The 23,165-nt window shown below is 44.1% G+C and overlaps 1 protein-coding gene across 3 annotated transcripts; it reads right to left on the reverse strand.

Annotated features, from left to right (window-relative positions):
• On the reverse strand, positions 1 to 22,782 carry KBTBD11 (kelch repeat and BTB domain containing 11). 3 transcript variants are annotated; one of them, XM_071807006.1, is made up of 3 exons: positions 22,580 to 22,782; positions 7,893 to 8,024; positions 1 to 7,469 (listed from the first exon to the last, which is right to left on the reverse strand). In XM_071807006.1, exon 3 carries the CDS (start codon positions 7,392 to 7,394, stop codon positions 5,625 to 5,627), a length of 1,770 nt encoding a protein of 589 aa, XP_071663107.1. In that variant the 5' UTR covers positions 7,395 to 7,469; positions 7,893 to 8,024; positions 22,580 to 22,782; the 3' UTR covers positions 1 to 5,624. The 3 variants fall into 3 exon arrangements, with proteins under 3 accessions (XP_071663107.1, XP_065690265.1, XP_065690264.1); XM_065834193.2 differs by lacking the exon at positions 22,580 to 22,782 and adding an exon at positions 21,944 to 22,361; XM_065834192.2 differs by lacking the exon at positions 22,580 to 22,782 and adding an exon at positions 21,634 to 21,910.
• Positions 22,783 to 23,165: the final 383 nt, after the last annotated feature.

Raw genomic sequence — 23,165 nt, forward strand, 5'->3', positions numbered from 1 at the left:
TTTTTGTATGTATTTATTTCAATACAGCATAAATTGGAGTACATAAAAAGCTTTACTTATATATACTTCAAAAATGAAACTGTTAATACATCAGTTACACATATAATTCACCTGAATTGTGAACAGTGTCTAAAGCATTGGCATTAGTTAATCTGTTGTAAGTGACGGCATCGACATTGTTATTTCATGATTTCACAAATTTGTCCAAGGTTTATCCACTAAGACTTAAAAGCAAAGCACAAGATCCATCCAAAAAGTAGCTTATTAAACACTGCGGCTGTTTGAGATGCATTGCAGGTACAAAATGATAAGACTAACAACATAACTGGTAAAAACTCGGGCTGCTTGAGAAAAATTTGGAAAAAATTGGTCCTGTAGTTATCACTGTCTCAAGTACCAACTCTGGTTTCCCATCCCCACTATTTTTTTGTTTCAACTGGATATTAAGTAGGTATTTTTGACTTCTAACTCCTCTCTTCTATCCCTCTGCCCCACACTCACATTTCTTCCCATGGAGTGATTTCTAAAAGTCAGAGAGGCTCCAGAACAGCCTGCTGATTCCTAACACCGATGGGTTCATTCCAGCAGCTCTTACGACAGCATTCAGCAGGTCAAAATGAAGGAAAAGTGTGTGATTCTAGATTCTGAGCGTACAATTCTACTGACCTTGTGCATCAATCTCTGCTCTTAGCAGTAATGCTGAAGTCGGAATAGTTCCAGTAATCTACTAAATGTGTGGATCTATTATAAACTTAAATTACCTCAGAGTAGGAGCTGAGGCAGTCAATATACTTAAATAAAAATATACTTTGCTACAATAGTACTCGGGCTCATACTGGTAACAGCTACACAAAGATGTTCTCTTAAATCCAGTGCGAATCTGGTGCATACAATAATGGCAGACAAAACAAGAAATTAATTAAATGCTTGTTCCTACAACTGCTGAATGGTACTACCATTTCCCCTTCATGTGCTTTCTGAAGTTTCCCAGAAGCAGTGCCACTGGGATACTATTCTGTCTAAATCTTCTGAGTTTGTTCAAGTAGAAAGCACTACATGTCAGTCCAGACACAAAGCAAATCACCCCAGTACCACTGTTGAGCTTTGTGATAATGAAGGGTAACGCACCTGTGGAGCAGTCAATGGAATGGATACCGCAAAGCAGGAAAAGCAACAGGCCACTCATGAATAATGATATTCAGGATACAACACTCTGAGAACCAATCAATCAGCACAGGAGAGTTACAGTTTTCATGTGAATCATTTATTCTTTCACCACTTTAAATTTTAGCAGGTTTTATTTACACTTTTTTTGGTGGACAGAATTTACATCAGCTATGCATGATTTTATTCATTAATGGGGATGATTAGCATCCTTTCCATGTTGCTTAACAGTGCCTGTTTTGATCAAATAAGGTTATTTCTTTTGCCAAGTTTTCCTTTGATTCAGTTTCCAAGTGTAAACAGAATTTGTACAAATGCCTTTGCTGCAATTAAGATTTCTTTTTACAGAACCAGTCAATAGATGGAAATAGCAAATTTACATCTGTTATTAGTCTTTGCTAAGAAGGCTTGTTTCTTTATTCAAGCAAGGGTTTAGTTTTAGATGCAATGAAGGCTTCAGGCATTTCCATGTTAGGCACTGCAACACCTCTTCACCAAGGCATTGCCCTGAGAATCAAATTCCCTGCTTGGCCTCCCAGTACAGCGCATGGAGTCCCACACCTCAGACTGGCAACCCAAAATACAGAGCCTGTCTGGAAAAGCTTTCCACAGAAGAAAACTTGTCCAGGCGCACCGACGTACTAAATGTGTCCTGAATTACCCATCCAGGAGCTGGAGGCTGGAATCTACCCAGAACTCAGTGTGCAGGAGCCTGTGTACGTTTTCTGAGGATCTGCATGAGGTTCATCCCAGAAAAAGAGCTGTAAAAGGTGGTCCCAATACTCTTCTCCTAAATAATCACCTAGATTTGAGAACAAACATACACATGAAACGGGAGTACTTCCTCAGCTTAAGGGAATTCAAGCCTATGTCGTCTAGCAGATGACCCTGAAAACGGGAGTACTTTACGGAGGAGGAAGCACAAAAATTATCATCTTCTGCATATTCTACGAAAAATGGGAGAAGACAACTGTGAATCATGGAGAGGAAAAACAGCAGAGAGGACTATGTCTCTCCAGCTAGCTTCAGATCACTCCGTGACTATGAGGGTTTGAATTTACCTACCTCAATCATTTCTGAGATTTTTAGCCAATTAGTATATAATACAAAATGCATAAATACTTAGCTTCGAGATGTCCTTCAATCCACTGCTAATCAGGTGGTGAGAGATGTGGATTGAATCCTTGCAGGCTAAGAAAGTGAACACATATCTTCACGTTCTCATGCAAATGCAGTAGCCTTCAGGCTATTAGATAAAATAGCTCTGTTTTAAAAGCAAAACATATGCAAACACAATCTGACAGCGGTCTGGCCCTTTAGTTTGTACCATAAAAACATATTACACCAGTAGCTTCTGCATATCAAATCATCTAGTTTCAAAGGAGTTTAGGCAGTAGCTGGGTAGGTGCCAACTGCTCAGATGTGAGCAGCTCTGGAGGGGTGGAGGGGAGCTGCTCAGCACCTCTGCATGTCAAAGGGACAGTGGCTGCTCAGCTTAACTTAAACTGGAGAGTTCTGGTGTGTTGTGGTTTGTTGTTTTTTTTGTGGGTCTTTTTTTGGTAACTGGGGGAAAAACAACTCTCAGCAAACCTGCCTCAAGCTTAACAGGGAGGAAACAGAGGCCACAGAGTAGGAAATCTGGTTAGAAACATGTCTCTGTTGTCAATCATCAGGCTGTGATTATGCAGTGTACAAAGGAAACAGGTTTGACAGACAGCTACTAATGAACACCAGACTCTGCCCTCACACTGTGCAAACAGTGAAAGCGGGTAAGCACTTGATTCAACCTTTTCTAACAACAGGAGCTAGCAAAATTACAAACCACTGCAGGTTCATAGAATGCTTGTTACTGTAAAAATTATTTCCAAATGTATTTCTTCCTTGTGTACAGCAACAAATGTTAGAAGAAAGGATATGCTTCATTCTTTCCCGGAAGTCTGTAGTATATTTTCACAGCTTAAATCATTCTCAAAACTTATTCAGAAGCATTTTCATGCACTAGTAGGAATGAAAATGCTTAATTAATAGGAATGCAAAAGCTGACTTGATTCCTCACTAGGCTGTACTATAACATCTATACTACATAATATTTTGAACTATGAAATCGTATTGTATTTCAAGGTAAAACAGACACTTCATTGTGTGTTCCTGATGACTCTACTAATTCAAAATCTGGCCTAGCACTTCTGTCTTTAGTTTAAGTATGCACCTAAGTGTCCCACTACACAACTTGAAATATTTTCTGCAGTTAACATAAAAATGATGCTGAAGGCAAACACATCGTTTTTCTTTCCTGCGCAAGCTACAATACTGTAATTTCATTTAGAGTCAACGTTTGCAAGGATTCTTGTCTGAGAACTAAGTCCATCATTCAGCGAAAAAAATCAATTTCTTTGTGAATCCCTAACAAATGTGCCATCTGTGGTATTAAATTCCACTGCACCAACCTGTACAGAGGCTAAGATAAGTGTCACACTCTGCAGGCCTACAGCTCCTACCCAGGCGATGCTTTAATTAACTCACTAGGGAACAGAGTCACTTAGCTAAGAACTTTTAGGACTGGACCACTATTTTCTACAGGATGGCTAATCAGAACAGCTGTGTTAAAACCCTGTGCAAGACATGGAAAAAAGGGAAAAAAAAAAGGAAAGAAAACATGAAGTGAAGGAAAGAAGTATTGATAAACTTCACTATTTCCTTTTGTGACGATGATGTCTCTCAGGACAGAGCCTGCTGCCTTCCTTTGGATGTAGCAATAATGTATAAGAATGCTAATGTCCTGTTTAACAGAAACATCTTAATAAAACATAAAAAGATCTGCTTTCTTTGATGTAAAGTCCCTATGTCTTTCTAAAATATACTAGAGCTTTAAGTATAGACAATTCCCTTCCACAGTCCATGCCAGTTCCAGGCTGAATTACCAATAGCAAAAACACCAGTTCTGTTTTTCAGAAAAGGTTTCTCAGTGATCTACCATAAAGCTAAAACATTTGCCTTGCCTATTGACTTTTTAATATAAAATGTATAAAATAAATGCATGTGCCCTTTTCAATATAGTCTGTCTGTGTGGATGGTTTACGCCTTTCCAGTTCTGTGTGACATGACAAAAAGTATGCTCCAGCTTTCCACAGGCAGGAGGAAGCTTTGTACGAAACAGTTTCATCTTGTTAGGAAGCTGCTCCTAAACAGCACTCTTGGGTGGTTCAGAATCCCAATGACAGCGTACGCCATCAGCTCGTGCTGCAGTTAACAAGGACTTATTGATTACAGCAGATCGAAATAAATAAAGCAGTCTCTCAATCAAAAGATAGGAAATAACATCATGCTAGCGCACAACATAATCAACATGTGTAGGGCATTCCTATTTTCCACATCCTCCTTTGATGGTCTTGCACCAAGTTGGAAAAGCCTCTTGCCACAGGATACTGAACATACAGTGAAACTTTAAAGCTATCTGCAGTCAGTTTCAAAGAATTTACATTTAGTTTAGGTTAATTTTCCTTGACCTGCAGTTAATTAAAGAGCAGATGAAGTACAAAATATTTCCCCCAGCTCTAGTGGCATACACGGTCATGTCAATCAGTTGCAGCCTGAATAGCTTCAGGTCATTTTTGTTACATTTAAAATCTCTGATAAAAAAGGTAATAAAACAATGTCTTTTTATACAGAAACCATTGCCTTTTTCAAATAAAGAACATATCAACATTTCATTTCTGCTATAATATGCCGCATTTTAAAAAGGTAACTTGCCTTTTTTTTTTTTGTATTCCAAATACGAACATGTGGCACACATTTGTGTTGTCTAAAACTTTTAGAGTCTGGTATATGTTACATCATTCATTGTGGTTCAAATTCCTGAGACCACACAGTGCCATGTCTTCCTTAAACCATCTATTGCGCCAGAAATGAAAGGCTGTGATGGAGATAATCTTCCTATAGTTTTCTAACACAGTAAATACTTGGTTTAACATAAAAACAAATGTAGCTAAACTACATTGCCAGCAGTGTTTACCCCTCGGTATCATCTCAGAAAGAATGAAAACAAATGGCAGAAAATCTCCATCCCAGATTGCAACTATATGTAAACACACAACCAACACTCACAGTAATATCCCATCATGACACTGTTGTCAGGATTTTTTTAAAGATCCAGGGGTAAAAAAGTTTTCTCAGATTGGGAATTGGCACAAATGTAATCCAGAGATTATCCTTTATAGCAGCTTTTCCTTTCATGTGCTCAGCTTTTCACATAAAGTACAGCAAACATGAGAAGAGTTACAACAGAGTTACAACCTAGTGGCTCCAGATCAACATCTTGGGAGCAGAGAGGAGGAAAGGAGGAGCCCCTTCTCTCTGCAGACACCCCAGAGAGGATCACCTCTGTAGTGAGGGGAGTTTGTGGGTACCCCACAGCTGCAACCCAGCTCCACACTCGGGAAGTCAGAGCCAGGCTGGTCACCTCACAGCGGGAAGGAGCCCTCCTGATCCCCAGCTTTGTCCAGTCTCTCAGGCAGGGTGAGCACGAAGGGTAGGAGGAGACCCCTGACATCCAAGGGAGCTTTAAGAAGTTCCCTGTCAAAGGTGCCCTTGAGTCCACCATCCGCTTCCACCTCACCATCCTGGGCTAGGCTGAAGCGGAGGGTGCCGGTCCGGTTGACGCAGTAGATGGTGTTGCCCAAGGGGGCGCAGCGGAAGGGCTGGATGGGGCCACCACTGGGCCGCAGGTTGGCACACTGGCTCCAGCGCTTGGCCACCGTGTTGTACCGGAAAACTTCGACACCACCACCAGTCCCACTGCCTGGGCCCTGCTCCCCACCACGGCCACTGCTCACGTCAAAGCGGTAGATGAAGCTCTTGAAGGCCACCATGTCAGCAGAGCGTCGGCGGCTGCTATTGTAAGGGCACTCTTGCCACTCATCACGCTTGGGGTCATACTTGAGCAGGCGATAGAAGAGGGAGCCTCCCGACACATAGATCTCCCCGTTGCAGGTGGTGGCCTCGTGAGCCACAGCAAAGGCACCCTTGGGCAAGGGTGCCACAGGGCTCCAGCGGTCAACCCGTGGGTCGTACCTCTCTACAGTGAACAGGCACTCACCCCCCACGGCGTAGAGGTAACCATCCAGGGCCAGGAGCTTGAGCTGCGAGCGAGGCTGAGTCAGTGGCCGCACCTGGCTCCAGGTGTCGGTGAGGGGGTTGTAGCAGAAGACCTTGTCAGAAAGGCGGGCCCGGGGCTCACTGCCTGCTGGACCCGCTATGATGCCCCCTGCTAGGAAGAGGTAGTTGTGGAGGACACACATGGCGCAGCCCTTGGCATTAGCCTCCTCGGGCAGGCGCGTCAGCACCCTCCACTCACCGCTGGCCTCCTGGTAGCAGTGGATGAGGGCGCCACTCTCCTCCAGTGACACCACGGAGGAGGGACTCTGCGGTCGACTGCTCTCGCGGCTCTGTGGCCGGCTGCCGCCACCCAGCCGCTCAAAGGCATCACTGACCTCAGCCACCAGCAAGCAGGGCCGGCCAGCCTCCATGCGTCGCTGCAGGATGAGGTCCCGCTCAGTGCCACTGAGGCGGCCATAGACGCCGGGCTCCCGCAGCACTTCCAGGTAGTGGTCACTCATGAAGCGGTAGGCGGCCTCCCGCAGCTCCGCCAGCCGCTGCTTCTTGGCCAGGCAGAGAAGCTGGTAGCAGTTATCGAGGCAGAGCTGGGCACGCATGGCCTCAGCGGCACAGTGCAGGGCGCATGGCATCTGGAGGACACGGGCGCCGCTCACCACCTCGGCCAGGTTGTCGTGCCGCACTTCGCCCATGCGGGCTGTGTACACGTAGTCGATGAGGAGCCGCAGCGCCCCGTAACTCACCCCCTTCACCTGCAGGACGTCCCGTGAGGCGCGGGCACGAAAGTAGTCACTCTTGGCCGCCAGCACAGACTTGTGTGCCCGGATGCGACGCCCCGACACCTCGATCACCAGGTCGGGCTCCTCCGCCGGCCGCTCCCGCGTCCCCACCGCCTCCTCGTCCTCCTCCTCCGGCTGGCAGGCGGCGTTGTTGATCTCCCACTGGCTCTGCACCACCCGGCCGCCGGCGGCGGGCGGCTGCGGCTCGGCAGCGCTGGCGCTGAAGCAGAGGGAGGAGCTGAAGCCGCAGGGGGCGGCCGGGGTGGGCGGTGGCGGCGGCGGGGGGGCGCCGGGCCCGGCCCCGCTCTCCTCCTCCTCGGCTGCCCCGCTGCCCTCCATGGAGCCGCGCTAGCTGCGCCGGCGGGCTGCTGCGCCCGTGCGGAGGGCTCTGGGCCGCAGCGGAAAGGCCATCACCTGCGGAGGAGACCGGAGAGCGCTCAGCTTCCCGTGGCCGGGCTCGCTCCCCCTTGCCGGCTTCCCCTTGCCGGCTTCCCTCCCGCTTCTGCTGCTCGGAGCCGCCGCTCCCGCAGGCGGAGCTGCCTCTGGTTCCGGGGCTAAACCCGCGCTTCTCCTTTCCCCGCACGACCCATCCTCCCGCTGCCGAGGGCTGACTGCCTGACCGCTTTCTGGGGGGAGGGGGCGGGGGGGGAATCGCCCCGAGGAGCACCTCGGTACCCTAAAAATCGATTCTGGTTTTCCTGTTGTTATGCAAAAATTTTAAGCAGTTTGCATGCACAGCGTCCTTCCCATGACAACTGGTCCCTACACTGTGCTGGACAATGACTAAAACGTCCTTGAAAGGCAGACACTGAGCAGTGCTGTAATAGTTCTATTCACCTTGTGCAGCTACTTCAGTGGAAGGCAGTGGTCGCCATCTATTCTGGAAGGAGATTCTCCACTAGCCAAGTTTCCCTTTACATGACCTTCGTGAAGGTTTCTTCATATCACTGCTCCACATGTGCGTTCCCCCTGTTGAAAAGAAAGTGTAAAAAGATGATGAGTTTAAAAACGGATACATTCTCAGTTCACTCAGGAGCTTGGGATTACTAGAGTTATGCTTCCTGTAACAGGATATCTACAGTATCCTAAAGTGACCAGAGGTATAATAGATTCTAATTGTTTACAAAACACATCAAAGGACTTTTTTTTGCTGTTATGACAAAAGCAATCTGACATGTACCTAACAGCATTAGCAAGATGTAAATCAGAATTCACAGGGACTGGGTCATGTCTGAAAGATTTATGGCTTCTTTTAATAAAAAGGAGAAACGAGCAAAAATCACCATAGATAATTAGAACATGAAGTTTCTTCTGGGAAAATGGCAGGCTGCAGGGCACAGCTGTAAGTAGGTTAGTCCCTGTCAGCACAATCATCACCCAGCAGCATCTTCATTTCACAAATCTAGTTTTCAGAATTTAACAAAGTGCAATTTGTTTGCCTCATGTTTGTTTATGAATTTCCCAGGCTCGGTTTAAGTACTGATGAATGATGCATGAAAATTGTCCAAAAGTACTTAATTTCATTTAATAAGTATTTGCAGCTCTGATTCTATTTTTAAGGAGGTTATTAATTTCCATTAAAATTTCCATTGGCAGGTTTTTCAGTCTCCAAGGAACACTCGTTTCTCTGTAGAATATGCCTTGTGACCTCCTTTCAGCAGATGATTTATTTACCCTATTAAATTAATATTAGGATAATCTAACTTTTTGATGCTTTTTTCATGAAAGCGTAATTGGTAAGTGACATTGTCTGAAAACTCTTGACACAGATGTGAAGCCTAGAAGCCCATACTTGTGTAAACAAGGTTCACTTAAATGATAGTATCAGTCTTCGCTTACAGGTTTTTGTTTTGTGCACTTGGTCTCTGAAGGACTTTCTACTACGTTTGATCACATTCAGGTAGGCAAGAAATCAATACTGAGGTTTGATTTCTGGATATCTGAGCCCTTGAGACCATAACCAGGTTTCAAGAGCATTTGAAAACTCCTTACTAGGATGAGCAGATTTCAGAAACTTTGCATTTCTCATCTGGGTGTTCAAAAATCTGGCACTTAGGAACTTTACTATGACATTTTATGAACTTTGGATAGCCTTAGTGGCAAATTTCCTGAGGTCCAGACCCAAACTCAGTAGGTTAAATTTTAGTGACTTTTCTGCAGCTTTAACTAGACAAGGAGAAATGCAGTGGTCTGTGTGTTCACTTGGTGTGTCTGTGGAAGATACACTAATTCATTAGTAATTTAAACAGAGCACCATCCCTGTCGATGTCATTTTGTTTTTCAGTGAGTCTTCATGGTACTGAATTTACTATGTAATCATTTTTATTCCCATTTATTATGCTGTAGACATTGAGATTAATTTACTTTCTGCTCCAGGCCTTCCAGAGCCCTGACGATCAGCTTCCTTTGAGGGCAGCTACGGTAATAGACACTGGTGAAATGACGAAGGTCAAATGGAGGTGGTTAGAAAAACACCTAGAATATCAAGCTCTGATGTACTGCTATATTAAGAAAATTGCTACCAGCGTAATATAATTTGTAACGTAAGTACCTAACTGAAACATTTTGTGCCTCCTCTGCACTTTCTCGGACTGAGTGCCCTGATACTCAACTCATCTTGCTACAGTTCTGGATAGCTTGACCTTCTCAACCATGAACATTCAAAGGGTGCTGATGTACTTTCCCCCATTGTTTTCAATATTATGATCCAAACACACCTCACTTCTGAGAGCACTTCTCCTACTTATTTTCCACCTCTACAAGAAGAAAATAGTAGCTGAAAATAGTTTCAAGCTCTCAGTCTACTGCTTGATTTTGCAAGTGAAACTATACAGGAAGAATGAAAGAGAATGCTACCAAAAATAAAAGGTGTAGGTGACTAAATGTGAGAAGTCAGAAACAGTAACTGCAATACCAATAATATCTCTGTATGTTGAAAGGTATTTCTTGCATCATGTCTCAAAGGAAAATCACAAATTAGAATATTCACAGTTGTTAAAAACATCATGCAGAAAAAGCAATCTTCTCAACTTTCTCGAGTAATGAAAATAAAAAAGGTGAGAGTCTCCTCAATCACACCTTTTCTCATTTTCAGATATCTTCGTGGCTTATCAGTTTGACTTGAAACAGAAATGTTATTTAGAAAGAAGCCTACCATAGTCCTAACAAAGACCTGTCTTAAACTTCTCTTGAGGAATTACAAGGAGAAAGAAGGACTGATGGTACAGCTTGCTAATGGCAAGCAGCAGAATTTAGCAGAAAATTGTCTCCTGGTATATTTAAAGCCAACTACCAAGAATATGTTGAAATTCATGCTGATCATGAGGAAGATTTGAATCAGTATCTCATGCCATTTAGGCAACAAGGAACTCCACGGGGAAGCTGAAGGCTCAGAAAAGCTAAAAGAGGGTTTGGAGGACTTTGTCAATGACAGCAATGGCTGCTCTAGCAGTGTCAGCACCTTTGTCTAGCTGAAAACAAAGTATAGGAATTACACAAAGATGAAGCTGAAAAAACAATTCAGAGAAGTTGTGGAACCTTCCCATTATTGAGCAACATGACCCATCCAAGTTAAAAGGTCATGGACTTGGTATAAAACAGGAAGAAGCTGAAAGGGACTGATGGAAACAAAATACTGAACTCCTTCTTCATTCCCTTTTTTATCTACAGTGATCAAAGAGTTGTTTTGCTGTTCTGGTGACACAGAACATTCAAAAATTACAGAATTGCAGATATACTTGCTAGCTGTGCTGATTCAAAAGGATCTGAGCTCCTAGCAATCTCATTTGGCTTAAAACAAACTTGGTTTTAGCACTTCTTTCAAAACTCACAAACAGGATAGGTACTGGAAAAGGAAGCAAGCTGTTCGGAGTACATGGCATCTGTGGACTGATGTCACCTTTTATACTGGGGACTTTTAAACCACAAGCTGAGTTACTTGGACTGAAACTGTTTTCATTATCATGGGTTTGGTCTAGGGATGATGTAATGTTAATGGACAGAGGAACTGCCAACAAACATGAACTGTATTTACAGACTTGGCAATGACACACTTAGAATATCCTGGATATGTGCCCCTGACCTCAGATGCTGTGAGACCGTGCTCAAGCAACACCACAGACAAGAAGGTGTAGCTTTTTCTGACAGAGGAACTGTAATGAAGAGCTGCAGGTAAGGTTTCCTGGCACTGTATTCATTTGGCAGTTCTTCTGATAAAATCCAATTACATGCTCGTTCTTCGTTGTTTTTTATGTTTCTGTGTGCAGTGCCAATAAACTTTGACCTGAACCCTGTCCTCTAGCAAGACCCACTTTCTCTGGGGAATATGCACATGTGGGAGGAACTGGGTTACTGCTCTCCAGTTCACAAATGGAAACTGCTCTGACTCAGTCTCAGGGTAAATAAAAGCAGTGCTTTCCCTATCATAAGCAACTCTAATTTACATAAGCAGGCTATCCTCCCCAAGAGACACTACACCAGTTCAGAACTGACAGAATGCCGGTCTGCTCCACTTTAGTCCAGGAAATGCTTTTGTAAAAACTTGTACTGCCAAATTTTACCCCAGCACAGAACTCCCTCGGGATAGGGGCGTCATCTGATTGAGATGATTAAGGAGTCCAAAGAGGCAAGATCATCAAAAGAGAGAAAACATCCTTTGTATTTATTTTAAAAACTAAAATACGACTGTTAAAAGTAGAACTGGGCAGTATTATCTTGCAAAGTGAAGACATCCAGCTCAGCCCACGAGAGGGCAAAATCTTCTGGAAGGCAGAGTCAAGTGCAGAGAGGTTTGTGTACTTATAAAAATGATCTGTTACACTCCTGCTTATTGAGTAGATCTGTGAAATTTAGGTTAAAGAATGGTATCTTCCTAGCTGGGGAAACATCTGGAGCATAAAGAGAGATGCCACTTTTCTGAAAGTGCTTGCAGCACATGGAATCTTGCATCCTATTACAGATTCAAACTCTAAATCATAACTGCTTGATTAAGCCCCTGCTTGTAAGAAAAAAATAATTGTCTTTCAACGGCCCACGTCAAGAAATATTGCAGGAAGGATGCACTTTTTCTTTTCCTTTTTTAAAATTAGAGGTGCTCAAAATTGGGGTTACAACAGTGACATGCCTTGCCTACTGGATATATGCTTTTTGTAGTATTGCATCCATGCTCAAGTTACCTGTGTAGCTTTCTTGTGACCTCTCAAGGTGCTATAATTTTCTCACAACATGTAATGGAGGTATGAATACTTTAATCTCATAACTGCAAAATTTTCATACAACTATAATGGAAAATAAACATTTAAGAAATGCAGCTTCTGATTACAGACCACACAAGAAACATGTGGGCAGCAGTTCCTCATCAGGAACTTGGAGGAAGAAAAGGCTGTGTGTATCTGGGCGGAGGGGAAGAGAGAAAGGAAGTAAGTCATAATAAAAATATTACTGAGATCCTGATGAAATCGATATTATAGCTAGAAAATCTAAACTAAAAATATACAAGTTCTAAACAGTTGTTATGAGCCAAAGAAAAGGCTTCTTAACAGTGATACCCATAGAGACAAACATTCACTGAAAAGGAAACTATCTTTTTGAGTTCCTGCCAGTTTAGACTCTTCAGAAGTAGTCAGGGAGGAGCAGTGTCTCTCAGGAGTTCTCATACCAAAAAGGAAATAACACTCCCACAAAAGCAAAATGTAGCAAAGCTTAAGTGCAAGTCCTTTCTAATAGCTCTTAGAATAAAGGAATCTGAAAAAAACCCAAAACAACGCCAAAAAAAACAACAAAAAAAAACCAAAAACCAAAAAACAACACCACAAACAAACAAAAAACAACAAAACAAACAAACAAAAAAAACCAGTCAGAAACAAGGTTTGGGGTGATTACAATACCTTTGGGGAAAACTCCAGGGCTGATGTGATGTCTTCATCACTAATGCAGCACAGATCAGGAGATAATGGCACAGCAATACCACACTGAATGTAACAAAACTTTTTATTGAGAATTGCTGCTAATTCTAGAAATGGCCTTGTGATTACAGTTCTAGACATAAGGTGGGAGTATGTGGTTTTGTCTGTGATAAACTGAAGTCTGGTTATTTTCATCATATCTGGACCCAGCTAACACTACATTAGATGAACAGCTGTACCTAATACACCAGCATAGTGCTAGAGCTGAAAAGGGGAATGCAGTCCTTGAATGTGTATACTGGGAAATAGGGAGTAACTGTAGGGAGAAGGTTACTTTTCATCTATAGCATTGATAGGTTTGCAGTGGAACATGATGGATGGATGGATGGATGGATGGATGGATGGATGGATGGATGGATGGATGTTCCAGGCTTTACATTTTGAAAGTAGTATTTAAAAATCTGTGAGGACAGAGAAAAGTACCAAATTACCGAAGAGCTGTAGAAAAACACTCCAGTGAGAGACAACAGCACTCTGCAACCAGACACAAGCTTACTCTGTGTGCACACAGCATACGCCTGTCTCGAGCCAGATTCCAAGCAGAGAGGTCATGCCTGGCTTAGGCACTACCTCACAGCCACACTTCCATGGCTTTGGAGTGAAGGTGGCTTGTGCCAGTAGCTTGGAGAACAGGTAGAGCCAGCCTGAGAAGTGCAGTGCTGACACTTCTTCAGAGCTTGGTATGTTTGCTCTGGGACTTGATGACTGTGCGTAAGTGTGGGCACATGAAAATTCTGCATACTGATTAGGCTGGTGGAGAAAGCCCTATACAAACCTAGGGGTGGAAGCATAAACAAAGCAAAATATTTACACTACCAAGAATAAAAAAAATACTACCACAGCACATTGCGGATACTGAAAGTTTACATTAATTGATGGGAAAAGTGAAGAAGGAGCTCAAGGAAGGGAAATCTGTTGAAGGTGACCAAATACATACTAAACACTAAAACAGTGTCTAGCTTAGGAGGATCCTGAGCTGGAAAATGGCCAAAATATTAATATTCAAAGATGAAGTAGTATCCCATGGGAAAATACATATTTTTACCCTGGTATGTTTTTTTCAATACTGGATTATGGTCCATGTGCGAGGCAGGCTGCTGGGCTAGGTGGACATTTGATCTGACATTGGAAGACCCTTATCCTGATGTGACAAAGGAGATCAGGAGTGTGTGCCTTGCTGGAAGGCACTTGCGAGTCCAGGAGGAATAAAATTTGACAGGAGCAGACTATCTGTTCTAGTGATCCTTTCTAACCTTAAATTCTGTAGCACTGATATCAAGCAAAGCATCAGCTTGTGATGATTTAAAGCCTCTTTTGAGTGTTAGTGGGGCGAACTGCTGCAATGCTGATTGCAGAAATGCTTTTCATCATTTAACAGTGTTGTCAACAAATAAATAATTGCAAACATGATCAAAGTCTCTGAGAACACTTTGGCAATGTTGGTACTAATACACGAAGAAGAGAATATCCAGAGAAGACAAATCAAGCAAACCAGCAGATTTCTTCAGATAGATTTTTCTACATAAAATAAGAGTCAGGCTTGGTTTTGCATTCCAGAACAGCACTGGATCTCCATTAATATACTGTATTATTGCAACACCTGTGCTATATGTTGCATTTAATACAGAAGATGGGCCAATATATTTTCAGGAGATTAAATTCCTTGCATAAGATAAAACTAGGTTTTGCTTTTAATATCATTATGGAAAGGACATACAGATTAAAGAACTCAAAGCACCAGAAAACTGCCAAAGTACCTCACCATTGTGCTTGAGAAAGACAGAATTTGAGAAGTAACAATGGACTTCAAAGGAAAGCCAACTGAGTTCCATTCTTCTGAGACTTATGCCTAGGAATAGAAAGGAAAACTTCTAGAGAAGAGAAAAATGAAAACACTTCTTTTTCCAGATAAGTTCTAAATCAGGTACTTAAAGGGAAAAAAAGCCCCACTTTTAAAGACTGAATAGGCTCACTGATTTCTTAATGAATTAAGCAAGAGAAGGGCAGAGGCCCTTCAGATACATTGTGAATGGCATTCTTCTCATTTTTGGAAATCATATATTGTTTCTTTGCCCAGATACATTTTTCACTCTTAAGGTTTATATTCACTCTAGCCACAGCTAAAAATTACACTACATCTAGTTAGATTTACAAAATAGTTTCTGCAGACATTATCTCTACGCAGACTTTGGACTGGATTCAAAGACGGAGGGACTTGCCGCAATGCTAAACATGGCAAAGGCTGATTTTGAGGGTAGTTTTATCTGGCAGATGGCAATGCAGCAGAGATCTAAGTCCTAAGACAGCCAGATCAGAGAGAGAAAAAAAAAAAAACCCAAAACCTCCTGCATGACAGCCCTAATCTGAAAGGAGGAAAAGAATTAACTTGCACAGACTTCTCTCTGCCATGGCAGAAGTGCTGCTGGTAGAGTTTGCTGTTGGGCCTATAACTGTGAACTATGAGGTGACTCATGGGAGTCTGACTTCTCTTATTTATTATTTCATGGAAACCAGGCCAAGGTGGAGAGAAATGGGGCAGGCCTGAGGCCATATTCCTACCCAGAACTGATCTGTGGGTGGGATGCACCTCCCAGTTCTCCTGCAAGGGCAGAGGTGAAGGTTGTGTATCTGAGCTGTACAGTGTTGCTGATCTACCTGTAAGCAGCTCCTGGAATGGAATCTGGAACATATGGACAGGTTCTGTACCCATATGCATCATGTAGGTCATTAGATGCCACCTGATCAGGATCCTCTATAACCACCATAAGAGCTACCAAGGGGTAGCCAGTAGAAAAATACCCAAGACCGGTGGTGAAGTGCTTAACTTGTACTATCAAGAGGTGTTAGTTCTTGCTGTGGCTGCCTCAACCCAGAATCCTCCCTGAAATAAACCTAAACTATTTTAAAAGGTAACACTACTGACTCTTGTTGCTACTTTTCCTTTCTCTACAATGGTTAGAGCTCTGACTAAGCCCTGTGGGAAACTTGTCAGTGCTTCTCCCTTTGCCTGACAAAATTAAAACCCCCAAATGTCAACTGAGTGCCCAAACCATCAAGACTATGAGAGCAGGGTTACCCTCCTTCAGACTAAAGCTGTACTACTTTTCACTGAAACAATAAAAAATATTACTGAGGGAGAAAAAGAAGAATCCAGGGTTCTGCGCCAATGAAAGGGAACTTTCTGTCCTTCCCATTGCCTTTGGTGGGGCAGGGCTCAGTTATACTGGAGATCCAAGCCACCACGGCTTGTGCTAGGATTGAAAAATGCTTTTGCTGATCTCAAAGCAGAAACATATGCTAGAGTCATAGGTACTTTTGTGGCAACACTTTACTGTCAGAAATACCTGTACGCTGTCAATGCAGATTTCACATAGCAGTGAGAATGCTTTTAGCAGCAACTATGTGACTGGGGGCTTAACAAAATAGGAGGCTACTCCACGTGGTCATCAGAACCAAACAGGGGAAGAAGAGAAAATTGAGTGTAATGCATGCTGTTATCATTACTAGAAGGTAACAGGTTTTGATTATTCTGAGACAGAAATGAAATAGGTTTCTATTGAAATACTCTTATTTCCATGGCCTGACACTTTCTGTATTGGATGCATAACATTTTTTTACTATAATGTGAATTTCATATGCTAAGCCTGGGTATTCAGGCAAAGCCTCTCTGTCTGTGCTGATTTCTCTGACTATACTCAGCTTTTACATTTATTATTTAGTGCAAGCAATTCAATATGTCTCTCAATATTTTTTTTTCCATTTAACAGTGCAGATAGGTAACAGTTCTGTCCTTTAAGTTCAGGCATCTTAAAAGACTGCCTGGTTATCTAATCTTTTTCCATCAAGAACAGGCCAAAGAATTTTACTCCTGTACCAAGTCAATAACTTCTGGCTGAATTAAGCCCAAGCATTTTTCTGCTCAAATCATTTGTTTTACATCTATATGGTTTCTCTGTTTTGGCCAATGACCTTGATGGAAAATCAGGTGTCAAATGGATCATCTTGGACACCTTGAAGAAATATCCATGCTGCTTTTCACTTTGGACTTCACTTCTTTATCTTCTACACTTCTATATCTGCTGACTTGGCAGCATTCTGTTTTCCCAAAGTGATCCATACTCTTTGTGAAGAGACATACAGACTGGCAGCATAATCGTGAAGGGTGATGATCACAGCTACCTTAGGACTGTCCCATCTGCTTTTGGACTTCCCGACACAGAGAAGAAGTAAAGATTGTACTATGACTTACTAAACTATGATCAGCCATGTCCTTTTTTAAGTGCTACAGGGTAAAGGCTTGTTAATAACATGCAGTTAAATTTGCATCATGTGTGACAGTCACGGTGCTATTCTTGCATTTGTTGGGTAGCAATCTGGGCAGAGCTGGACAGTGTCAGGACCTGGAGTAAGAAGTAAGACCTTCAAATCAGGATGTGATGCAGAGAGGTGTTTGGTTTTATAGTTAGGATTGGGAGGTGTGAGAAGAGGCACAGATTCAAGGATCCTGGTTTGTGGTCCTTGACCATTTTCAGATTTTGATAGTTCACTCATAGGACTAAAGTTTGGTTGCTTCTGACTAGGGAGAGATTTTAGATACACACCAACAATATCTCCAATGAGATATGGAAGCTTTTCAGCCACGCAGCTATGAAAAGATCCCTCATTTTGGGGGTGCAATAGAAGTATTTATTTCCCCATAAGACTGCAAAATATCTCAGCAGGGATACTGTCCAGGCATTGGGCAAACAATCTAATAGATCCTTGCAATACTGTTGCCCATCATCAAGGCCTTTTCGTCTTCTGTCACAGAGAATGAGTGGTACAGACCTCATCCTGACCAACAAGAAGCAGCAGCATGGAATTTTATCATATGAATGCACATGAAGAGTCTTTGCCCTCCTTTTCCTATTTTACAGCGTAAAACTTCTTGGGACATATGGTACTAACTCCAAAACTCACAAAGCAATACACTCAAATGACATTGACTTTACTGTATCTGCATCTGCTGTGAAAACAAAACTCCTTCACTTGGTATTAAACCAGAAATACGCTGTCTGTGTACTGCCCATTTCCATGGCTTTGGAGAGACAAGGCTTGTGCTAGTAGCCTGCAGCTGGAAACTTCCACCTAAGCTTCACAGAGCTTTCTGATAAGGCCAGAGTCTGACATCACTTTAAATCCCACCCCATTAACTTCACGAGCATCTGGATTTCCTACACTGGACATACAAATGTGTATAGTAGCTTTTTTTGAACTGCAGCAATGCAGGGAGCTGCAGTAAAGGAGAGATGAAAGAAAGCTACAGGATAAGAGGGGAGCTCTCCCATGAAGAGACTCGTCTTTGACTGACGGAATCAGAACATTTGTTGTTCGTGTGTCATTCCTGTAGCAAAGGGTTGGCTTCTCGGTCTTACTGTCTAACACTTTAAAATATGGGTCACAGAAATAATAGTTTATCTCCACAGCTTAGGGCCTGTTCTTCCAATCTGCTTACAAAAGAGGGAGAGAGGAAGCAGAACTGCTGCCAAGAAAAAGAAAAAAAAAAAGTTACTGCAGATCTCTGACAGGTTAATAGTCTGAAATGATTCAGAAGCCCAGGAGCCTTCCAGCAGCTGGGGATCCACATGCAAAACTTACTCTGCTCCTTAAATACTCCTGGAGGAAGCAGTGTCCAGAAAAACAACAAACAGCTTGTGCTAATCTGTGAATGTGTACGTGTAAAATAACTTCATTTTTATTAATTAATGCAAATCATGTTGTGACAGACAACATAACAGCATGGAAGCTGCTTGTCCAACTTATGTGGATTTGTATGGAAAGGTTGCAGTTTCTGGCGTGTTTCCGAGTGAATTAAAAAAGGCTGTCAACCTGTCTGTTTTAGCTAGAGGCACAGCAATGGCAGTTCCTGAAACATTGCACCTGAAAAGCATTTATGTGACACATCTTTCTTCTCCCTCTGACACACAGTGCAAAATCTGGAGAACTACTGGATTTTTTTCAGCTTGTTTTGCATTAAATAAACTGACTTAACCGATCATGAATGCCTGCCATCCTCACTGATGAGGTATAGGAAACTGAAAAGTACCAAATGTGCAGCACAAAACAAAAGACATACTCAACTCTTTTTTTTGCATTAACACTCAATCAACCATATACAATACTGACCCAGTCTCCTAATTCTTTCAAAGCCAAAACTGCCTGTTAGCATCTAAGGAGCATTTTAGGATGAGGACAGAGAAAGGCTACAGAATTGTCAGCACTGTCAAGGAAAGCAAGGTGTGGGGGCGCCCAATCCAGCAGAGAGTTACAGGCAGATTTAAATGTTCTGGTCATAGGACCAGCCCCCCTCATAATGCAAACATCTATGTACATAAACTGTTTGTTTAACTAACTGCAGGAGGAAGGCAAAATCTCTACCCATTCACTGTATTGCCACCTGGTTACAAGTGCTGGCAGAAGGAAGGAGGCAGGAGTGTATGGCCCAGGCTAGGGAAGGAGCAGGGTCCCTTCTTGCTCAGTGACAGCTCAGTCACAGGTCAGGTCAAATCCTGAACTGCTACAACATAATTCTTCTTCAATGAGAAGAGCTAATCATGCCTGTTCTCTGACAAAACAACACTGAGACCAAGAATGAAGCAGAAAGAACAGATAATGACAATTCCATTGAAAAGTAAAATAGCAGTCATAAAAATGTCATGTCCCAAGAAGGCTAATGAGATCATACACAATGAAAACTAGCACATTTTTCAAATGGTTATTTCCAAGGATGTGAAGTGGCATAAAATGACTTCTCAGCTTCTTTCCACAGGAAAGAAACAGCCTCCTAACCACAATGCTGCAGAATCTCAGTAGGGATAAACAGCAAAATCCCTGCAAAATCCATACATGATCTCACAAGACACATTAAAAGAAAAAAAAAAGAGTTTCATTCTACTTTAAAATAAATTGCAGGATTTCCTTTCATGTTTTATTATACCCTTCTTTAGCAGCCAGCTGCCCTTAATATCCTCTTGCAACAGGATCCTACAGGATGCTGAAACCCCCAGTAAGTAGGATCTGGATCCAGTCATCTAACCACATCACTGTCTCTACGGTAACCTAGGCCAGCCCTAAATACTGTAATCCTGCTTTACTATAGTAAAGCCAGTTAATGGCTTTCATTGAGTGTTCCTGCCAAATAATGGTGCTCTAATATTTATTGACATTTCAAATCTGTCCACCTATTTGGACTACATGTTGCACTGAAAAGCGATGCAAGCAAAGCATTCCTAGAAGAAAGGAAGCTATTAAGGATTTCAGTCTTTCAGTATTACCAAGGCACAGTCCTGCTAACTCCAGCTCCTAAGAGTTTCACCACTGATTTCAGTGCCACTGCTGCCAGGAGCTGGGGCAGACAAGGGACCAGTCCTGTCTCGTTGGCAGGTTCCCATCAGACAGTGCCATTAGCACTGGGTGACCGGAGGATCCCACTGGCATGCACTGGATGTCCTAATTAAAGAGTGAATAAATGCTGTGTGATGGGCTCTGGGAAGAGGAGAATCCAGAACAGGCAGGATGGGCCAGAGAGTTAACCCAGGGAGCAAATTATTCTTTGTCAGTACTAGTGACAATTTAATTATTATTTTCCATTAACAGTCCATTTAATTCCTTTTTGGGAGACAGATGGTTAAGTCTCTGAAAAACAGAGGAGCTCTTTAGCTCCTCAGATCATATAGAAGATTGTTCTATTTTATTGCTATTCTACTTTTTATTGCCCTACTTTTTTCTATTTTTTTTTTTGTTCTAGTTTTCTATTGTTGAATTTAGTTGCTGTGGAAAAGCTTTACAGAATATTATTCCTAGAATGTTTTGTTGGGTTTTTTTTGTATTGATGAGTGAAAAAAACTTGGCTATAGGATTTAACACTGACATTTTCTGCACCACATATAAGTTTGGGAGCCGTTTTTTCATTGCTTTAAAGGACCAGATATAAAAACATACCAGCTCCGGACAAACGAAATTCAGCAGGACTTTTCCTCAGACATCAGCACCTCCCACCCTGCAAAGCCGTGTGTGTGCACCCAGGGCTTGCACCACTGCCTGCTTTTAGTAGGATGGGGAAGAATTACCATAAAGAATTCACAGCGGAAAGCAATCTACTGCTGCTGCTACACATCCCTAAAAGTCGGTGTAAAGAGTAATTTAGATTTTTAATAGGCCAGCAGCATTAAAAAAAAAAAAAAAACAAAAAAAAAAAAAAAAAAAACAAAACAAAACAAAAACAAAAACCGCAGGCATCATGTTAGGCTCCTCTGCGACATACGGAGAATGGTCAAGGGGATGTGCCCGGCCTCCCTCCTGCCCAGGGGAGCTGGATTAAGGAGGACTAAGGGAAGAGAAAAGCTCGATTAAACCCGACGGTGCTCCAGCCCCCGACACACGGCTCCCGTGGCTCCGCGTCGCGATCGGCTGATACCGGCATCAATCCTCCCCGGCGGCTCGGCGGCGGAGGGCCGGGGGTGTGTGGGCACGTCCCGGGCACTGGCCCTGGCCCCGAGACGGACGTGCCCGGCCCGGCGCCGCGCTGCGCTGCCTCCCCGCTGTCCTCCCGGCAGGGCGGGCGTGCAGGCGCTTACCTTTCGGCGGCAGCCGGCGAGCCCCGCGTCGCTCTAGGGAAGCTCCCTCCGCCCCGCCTCGGTGCTGGCAGCACGGCGGCCCCGCCGCCCTGCCCACAGGAGCGGGAGCCGGCGTGGGGAGGCCGGGAAGGAGAAGCGGGAGGTGGGGGGAGCGGTGAGGCGATGCCAGGCGACGCAAATGGCTGAAGCGCGGGGGCCGGGCTGGCGGAGGGGGCCGGGCGGCCGCTGTGCGGGGGGGACGCGGGGCCGCGCTCAGCCCCTTTGTTCGCCTGACACACTCACGCACGGAGGGGCGGGGGAACACACAGACCTGTTGCTTGCGGCGGTCTCCGGTGAGAGGCAGCCGCTGAGGCGGGAAGCGGCGACGCCGCTCCGAACCGGGTGTTCGGGCTGCCCCGTTGCGGCGGGGCGGGACGGGCGGGGGAGGCGGTGGAACGGCACCACCTGCCCGCGCTGAGAAACTCCCTCCTGGCGGCGCCGGGCGGGGAAGCAGCGGGTCCTCAGCTCCGAGCGGGGTGCGGGGAGCCGTCCCTGAGGTAACTGGGGCTGCGGCGCCGCCGCTCACCTGCGTGAGCAGGGTCGGTGGGGTTTGCTGAAGCTGCTGCCGGCCCCGGCGAGGCGGCCTGAGTAGATCTGCCGCCCTGACTGCAGCCCCTGACCGACCACGGCCTCCCGGGGCTGGCCCGGGCGAGCTGCGGGGAGCGGCCGGAGCCGCTGAGTTACTCAGGGTTTCTGCCGGCTGAGAAACAAGCAGGCAGAGGCCAGGTGGTTTCTATTGGACTGCAGTTTGGGTCTGGTCCCATTTTGTCCTGCTCTTCAAAGTTGAGACTCATCAGAATTCCCAGAATTAGACCTGTTTCCCAGTTTCCAGAAAAAAAAAAAAAAAAAGCTCATGTTGCTTTAGTTGTACCCTGGGTCAGCTGCTGATGCAGCCGGTGGTACTTACCCAGCTCATTCCCACCGCAGGCTGCATCTGACACACCGAGACAACGGATAGTGACACCGGACTGTTCAGGCCTTTCCAAACCACCATTGATGCCTGGATATATCATACTGCTGTTGCAAAGTGTAGTTTCCTATGATGCTGCTGTCTCAAAACACCACCATTTGCTGCTTTTCGCTTTACCTTCTCTCCACTGACTCCAGGGTCCTGTCAGACTGGTTCTCCTGCAGCTGCCCAGCCAGTGGCTCCTGGGCCTGGGAGACAGTCCTGAGCAGACTTGCAAAGCTACTCCTGTCTAATATTAACTTGACTATTAATTCCTTCTGTGCTGGCAGCGTAAACTATTGTAGCTGTATGTTCTGCCAGCTTCATGGTGGCAATGGTTAAATGTGGTTGGGTGTCTTCTCATTCACTTTGTCCCATTGCTCCTAGTTTTTGACTGGTTTTCCTAAAACTCTTCTGTGTTGAGTTAGTCCTTAATGCACTGGAGTGCTTGCGTGCAGTGCTGGGTAAGTGTAACCACTTGAAACCCTTGGCTCCACTCATGTTGTGTACTTACTTAAGTGCAGTGCTTAACCAGAAGGCTGGT

The sequence above is a fragment of the Patagioenas fasciata genome, chromosome 3, assembly GCF_037038585.1.
Source record: "Patagioenas fasciata isolate bPatFas1 chromosome 3, bPatFas1.hap1, whole genome shotgun sequence".
NCBI lineage: Eukaryota > Metazoa > Chordata > Aves > Columbiformes > Columbidae > Patagioenas > Patagioenas fasciata.